The sequence below is a fragment of the Vulpes lagopus genome, chromosome 18 (genome assembly GCF_018345385.1).
Source record: "Vulpes lagopus strain Blue_001 chromosome 18, ASM1834538v1, whole genome shotgun sequence".
NCBI classification, from domain to species: domain Eukaryota; kingdom Metazoa; phylum Chordata; class Mammalia; order Carnivora; family Canidae; genus Vulpes; species Vulpes lagopus.
In genome coordinates, this window is record NC_054841.1 from 29,330,518 (window position 1) to 29,337,168 (window position 6,651).

The 6,651-nt window shown below is 53.5% G+C and overlaps 1 protein-coding gene across 2 annotated transcripts; it reads right to left on the reverse strand.

Moving 5' to 3' along the window:
- Positions 1 to 1,719: 1,719 nt before the first annotated feature.
- Positions 1,720 to 6,537, reverse strand: PCED1A (PC-esterase domain containing 1A). Of its 2 annotated transcripts, none has more exons than XM_041733201.1 (8): positions 6,336 to 6,537; positions 5,898 to 6,042; positions 5,319 to 5,398; positions 4,971 to 5,209; positions 4,720 to 4,870; positions 4,356 to 4,602; positions 2,427 to 2,498; positions 1,720 to 2,105 (listed from the first exon to the last, which is right to left on the reverse strand). In XM_041733201.1, exons 2-8 carry the CDS (start codon positions 6,019 to 6,021, stop codon positions 1,858 to 1,860), a joined length of 1,161 nt encoding a protein of 386 aa, XP_041589135.1. In that variant the 5' UTR covers positions 6,022 to 6,042; positions 6,336 to 6,537; the 3' UTR covers positions 1,720 to 1,857. The 2 variants fall into 2 exon arrangements, with proteins under 2 accessions (XP_041589135.1, XP_041589134.1); XM_041733200.1 differs by having other exon boundaries at positions 2,427 to 2,702.
- Between the last annotated feature and the right edge of the window lie 114 nt (positions 6,538 to 6,651).

Here is a 6,651-nt window from a genome sequence, read left to right on the forward strand (position 1 = left end):
TGCCTCTCTCTCTCATCTCTCTGTGACTATCATAAATAAATAAAAATTAAAAAAAAAAAGACTAAGGAAGTGCTGGTAGAGGAGGTAAGAGGAGTTTTTACAGAGCATGATGGGTCAGCAATGGAGGGGGCTGGGTGAGGTCGGGTAACTCATATTACTTTCTTCTGTCAATCAGTCCAGGTGGACAGTTTTCTCCAGCAACAACGAGAAGCTCCAGAGTCAGAGATGCAAAAGTGTTCAGACAGAAAAGGGTTTTAAGGAAAGGCAGAAAAGAGTGAAAAAGGGGTGGGCAAACTGATGCGCTGAAGAGGGCTGGTCCAAGGCTGGGTTTTTGCTAACAAAAAGAAATAATTATTTGCAACAAGAAATCTAAAGTCTTAACTCCTTAACAAAAGGCTTTTCTTTTTTTCATTTTTGTATGTTCCCTTTCACTTTTTGTCTATATGAAAGAAAACCAAGCTTGGTCTCTTGATTTTCAACTACTCTGTCAAGGTTGCTCTCTAAAGGGTTTTATTAACTCACAATATGTGTACCAGTTTCCCCAGCACTAGTGTGTCAATTTAATAGCTTCCTTTCATTTACACTTGGTTGATTGCTAGCAACGATCAACACTTTTCTAATCTGCTATTTCACCTCCTTTTACATGAGACATGATATCCCTTGCCAAGTTAAAATTTTAATAACAATTATGGAAACTCAATACAAGAAATCTGCATCCCTCTTTTCCCTCCAATTCTACTTCAAGATGATTTATTGAGTCTCACATTCCCTCATTTTTCTGCCCCACACCTACCAGCCTACTGCCATGTTCCATCCCCCACTCCATGCCATGGTCAGGCCCTCACTCTACCTGAGGCTGAATAAGTAGAGTCACAAACCTACGGCCAACACCCTTTGCCAAAACTGAAACCTTGTACTCTCTTAACAGAGTTTGGCACAGCCTCTTACCGCCCCCCCACCTTAGAATTCTCCCTCAGCTCCCCCTCTACTCCCACCCCACGCCCTAACCAAAGAAGTTGGTCTATGTTCAGTTTGCTCCCATTGCACATTACATCTGTTAAATAATGGATTTCTAATTAGTCTTCCACTTGAGTTTGGAAGCTTGTTTACTTCCAACCACTTAATGACTTAATGTCCATCATGTGCTAAGAGTCGTGCAAATAACTAAAGTACATGTATATGTCCAGAAATACATGGATGTTGAATGTATACCTACATGCATGGGGCTGGGAAACAGAAATGAGAAATAGCCAGATCCAAAATTCCAAATGAAATACTAACAGTTTTGGGATCCCTGGGTGGCTCAGCGGTTTACCGCTGTGCCTTCTGCTCAGGGCATGATCCTGGAGTCCTGGGATCGAGTCCTGCATCGGGCTCCCTGCATGGAGCCTGCTTTTCCTTCTGCCTATGTCTCTGCCCCCCACCCCCCCGTGTCTCTCATGAATAACTAAATAAATCTTAAAAAAAAAAAAGAAATACTAACAGTTTCAACTCAGCCCCTGCTATTTTCCAATCCCAAAGAGCAGTAGACAACATGGGACACACTTGTGTTCTGGTAAGGGTGGAAATGAGGGTGTGAGACAGCAAAAGGACAAATTCAGTGATTTTTAAATAGTGTGAGGTGAAAGGGTCAAGGCTGGAGAGGACCCAGAGGCAGCTCCCCAGCTCTTCAGATCATGGTTTGGGAGACCCATCCCCGCACACAGGAAGATGCCACTCTGTTCTTCCATGCCTTTATTAGTGACAGCAATGGACAAGAACAATGCCAGGCATAACAGACACCCTGACCCAGTGCTGGGGGTGACAAGCAGGCCCTGTAGGGCCAATGGCACATCTAGCCCCAGTCCAAGATCCAGTCTACCCAGGCCAGGTCCCCGAATGGGCAGGAGGCTGTCTGTCCAGTTTGTTTGTGTGGATCAGTCTGTCTGAGTGTCTAAGCCGCTGCCTGCAGGGCCCCCCCATCCTCGGCATGTGGTACGGGCTGTTGGGAGCACAGCGTGGCATCCCCCGGTGGACCACTGGGCCCCGGTGCTGACCGTGGGGGATAGGGCCAGGGACTGGAGGTGGCAGGGGGCCAGGCACAAAGTTCACTCCAGGGCCACATCCTACAAAAGAACCAGCCATTATCAGAAAGTGGGCTTGTGGACAGGTGGGCCCAGCTCTGTTTCTGGGCAGCTTTAGTCTTCCAGGGTGAGCTTTTCTGGGCTTGTTTTCCCATCTACAAAATGGCAATACCACCTCCCCTGCCTCCAAACCAGCAGACTGGGACAGTGAGTTGACTAACAAGTCTACAGATGCTGTTCTACATCCAGTGGCAACTGAACCCAATCATGAGGGCACAGGGAGCTATCCAACTCCTCTCAGTTCACCAGGGCACAGGAGGGTAGGCTGGGAGAGGTGGGAGAGGAGGCTGTGGAGGCACCTACCTAAGTGAGATGACATCGAGAAGTCTTCTGTTGAATTATAATTGAAGAATTCGTGGGGTGGGAAGGGCTGGCCTGGGAAAAAAGGGGTGTCCTGGGGCAGGGGTGGAAACAGGGGAGGTGGCGAGGGCTGAGGAATCGGGTAGGGGAAAGGCATGGGAGGGGGCAAAGGAGAGGGCTGGGGTGGGGGCAAGGCCAGCGGCTCCCCGAAGTCTGGGGGCTGCCCATGGTTCCCCTGGAACGGATGATCCAGCTCTGGCCAGTCCTCAATCCAGGGGTCTAAGAATGGGATGGTTGGTTGTTTTAGGACTGAGAGCCAGGCTGCCCATAATCCTGGTTGTCCAACTTCTAAACCTCTCTTCCCTCCTCTCAGAGAAGAGGGCCACTGGGCAGGGGCACCCTCTGTTTCCTACCGTCTTCCTCATTCGCTCATTGCAGGCCAAGCCCAGGGTACGTTCCTTCCTCCTTGCCTTTCTCAAAGTCACAGATTTGTCTTTGCTCTGACCTCATTCTCCCCTCCAGAGTCTTCTTCCTTTGTATGCCCAGTTCCTGTATCTGTAGCTTTTTTCCTCTCCCTGCTCCTCCCCACAGACCAACAAAGGAGCCTAAGAAGTCTTCTCTCTGGACAACATGAGACCCTGCCACTCTCTTCTCCCAGCAGTTCATGCCTTCTAAGCTTCCACAAGAAATAGTTCTCATTCCCTCATCAACTGCTCCTGCTTCTAAACCCTAATCCGATTCTTCAGTACTTTTCCGATTAAATGTAACCACTTCCTCTCTTCCTGACAGTCTCATGAAATGGCCAATAACCTCTGCCCTCCCTGAAAGTGCCTCTGCCCTAAAGTCCTTTTGTTTCCTCCATCAGCCCCTCTTCCCTTCCAGCTCTACCGCACAGCCCGGGTTCTGCTCTCTCCTTCACAGTTCACACTCCTACCTTCAGCGGGGCCCTGCGGACTCCAAATCCATTGCACATTTCCACACCTTAGAGGTCTGCTTGGACCTAATTCACCAGCAACGTCCTCCTACTCAACTCTTCCTTTTCACATTCCTATTTCTGGACCTCCAAACTAGGTTCAGAAGACCTAAGCTATCCTTATAACCATTAACCCACAAACTATCCTTATAACCATTAGAGCATCCCTCCCTTTGCTGGGGACTGGTTCTCATCTAAAAAACAAGGAAACTGAATCATTACATAATCAAAGCCCTAAAGCACCTTCCCAATGCTCCAACTCTTGGCTACCAAATCTTAGTTTACCTCTATAGCATTCCTGGCCTTTCTGTGCCCTCATACCCTCTACTGCTGTTACAAACAACCTTCTAATACGACTTGTGTCCCCAACTCAACAAACACTATCCTGGAGGTACGATGGACACGGCAATTGTGCTAGACACCAGAGCCAAAAGAGATGAGCTGGGAACAAGGTAAGAACCTTGCCCAATGAGGACATGATCCAGGGGGAAAGCAGACATGGAGACAATCAGCTACCATGCTCCTTTTGAGAGCAGGCAGAAACTGAGAGGCTTGACAGCACCAGCTGAGGGGCTTCTTTGCTTCTGCAACATGCATGATTGTCCTCCATTTCTGTCTTTCCACCCCCCACCTCCATTCCTAGCTAGAAGTCCCCCTACTTCTTTCCTATTCATCTGTGGAATAGGGATCTTTTGACACACTGCCTTATGTGCTCAAAACTTACATAAATTCATTCACATACAAAAACAACCACATGCTAGACCATACAGAACCAGAACCTGGATAAAAATGTTGCTCCTATGATCTCACTCTCCCCAAGCGATGAGAAAGGCACACTCAGGGGTCACAGGCATCCTTCAAGAGGCCTCTACTCCCCGAGTACCTCTGTCCTATTCTGAACCCTATGCTCTAAGAACCCCCTCTGCATCATTAGCCTACACCCTTGTGGGAGGGCTCACCAGAGGGATAGTCACGCTTGGGCAACTCCACACCCCAGGCATCGGCCACATGAGTCAGAAGCAAGTGTGAGAGGTGGCGGTGGGCATGCTGGTCCCAGTGGACACCGTCCCGGTGACGGTGCTGTACCGCATGCCGAAAATGAAAGTGGAGGTCCAGTACATCAAAGCAGTGGTCTCCGGCAAGCGTTGCACTGTAGAAGTTCCCTTCAACCACATCCCGGCGCAGAGACCCTGCCAGGGGCTGGAGCTGAGTAAGAAAGTGCAGCATCTAAGAGCCACAAAATGAAGCACCCTCCGGAGGGAAGGCCCTCTATCTACCAGTCAGCTGCCTCCTCCCCCATCCTCAACCACCTCAGTCACTTGCCTCTGGCAGAAGGAAACCCCCAGTGACGCGCTCCCCCAAGGGCATGGCCATGTTCCACACCAGCAGGCAAGAGTCTGGCAACACCTGGTCCATGCGCACAAACACCCGCTCCAGGTTCTCTCGGTAACTCTCCATTGAGCAGCGGCCATACCTATTGGATGGTACACAAGGTGGGCAAAAGCACAGGGCGGATAGCCTCTGAGCCACACCTCCACCCCCAACCAGTATTTCCCTCTCCCCCCCGCCCCAACCTGGAGAGATCCCAGAGGCAGGAGTTGATGATCACCAGGTCCGGGGCAGGCCCATATGTCAGCTCCTCCAGGACGCCCTCGAGGTACTCGGAGTAAACGCGGGTGAGGAAGTAGAAGCGCACAAGGTGGTGGCCAGAACCCGAGCAGAACTGCCGGACCTCCCGGTACTGCGTCCCGTTGTGTAGCTCGCCCAGCTGACCCCCAGCCACCAGCTGGTCCTGTTCAAAGCTCAGCTCCCCCTGCCCACCCCCCCACCCAGCTGGTCAGACCCATGCCAGGGAGGAAGACCCTGCCAGGACAGGGTCTTTGCCCCACCCACCACTGGCATGACTACCAAACTTCCCTCACCTTGGCTTTCAGCTGGGCAGCCGTGAGCAGTGAGTCCCTTTGGAGCAAGAGCACCAGGTCCTTGTACACAGCCCGCTGGACTGCAGGGAGATAGAGATCCTGAGGCTAAAACAGACCTCAACCCCCCCACCCCCAGCTCCTCCCAAGTCCAGGCCTCCCATCTTCCCAAAGCTAGGGCTGCTCAACACCACCTCTGTGGAGCTCATCACAGAGGCTGGAAAAAAAGGTGAGCTAAAAAATACCCCAGGACTACCTCTGCTTCTGGCCCTGCACCACCCCCAACTGGTACAAAGTGGACCAAGATCACCTGGCAGAATAAGTCGCCCAAGTCACCCAGGAGACAGACAACAGAATCCATTGCTCCCATGAAGGAAAGCACGGGAAACTGTCAGGGAGAAAAATGCTGAGCAAGGATGGGGTGAAAAATGTGACAGACTACATCTGTCAAGACACCTGTGGAAGGTGCATGGGGAAAACCTACTGGACTGGAACAGACTAGGGGTGAGAAAGGAGATTTGGGATGGTGAAAACAGACTGAGGGTGCGGGGCCTGGTACTGTGATCCTAGAGGAGCACTCACTTGAGTCCCCTAAGATGACCACGAACTTGTTGTGTAGCAGCTGCTGGACTTCCGAGGCGTGGAAGTGGACCATGGCGCTTCGCAGGCGGAGGCGCGGCTCCTCTTTCTCCAGACAGAAGACCATGCCTTCGCCGCCAAAGACAGGCTGCGGGAAAAGGCTACTAAGCCGCGCGCGGGCGGGGACTCAGGACAGGTCGGCCCCGGGGCCCGCCCCGGGATAAATGAGAGGTGCACCGGCCCCTCCGTGGCTGCTCAGGGCTACGGAGGCGAGGTGGCGGCGGCACAGTACGACCCATGGTGGCGCCTGCCTCGGTCCCATTTGGTGCCGGAGGCGGGGGTCGCCGGCCCCGAGGCACTTCCCGCGCGGCACCGCCCTGCGTCCCGCCACGTGCCCGCCGCCGCCTCGCGCATGCGCGCCCGCCCGCTCGCGCCAATTACCGAGTCCCGGGGCTCCGCGCGGTTCACTCGTGCCCCGGGCAGGCCCGCGCAGCGCGCGCCTCGCCCGCGGAGGGCTTCAGGCCTAGCCTCATGTTCCCGCGCCCCGGGAGGCCACTCGGTTCTGCGCAGCCCGCGCCCGGCAGAACCCGTGCGTCCCGGTTAGCCGTCGGTGCGCAGCCCAGAGCCCAACGCTCTCCATGCGTGCGTCGCAGCGGCCCCGACGGCGCCTCGAGCCTCGGCGCCCCGGGCGGCGACGCTCACAGCTTCCACTTCCGGTCACCCATGTCCCGCCCTGCGCGACCCCCGGCGCCGGAGG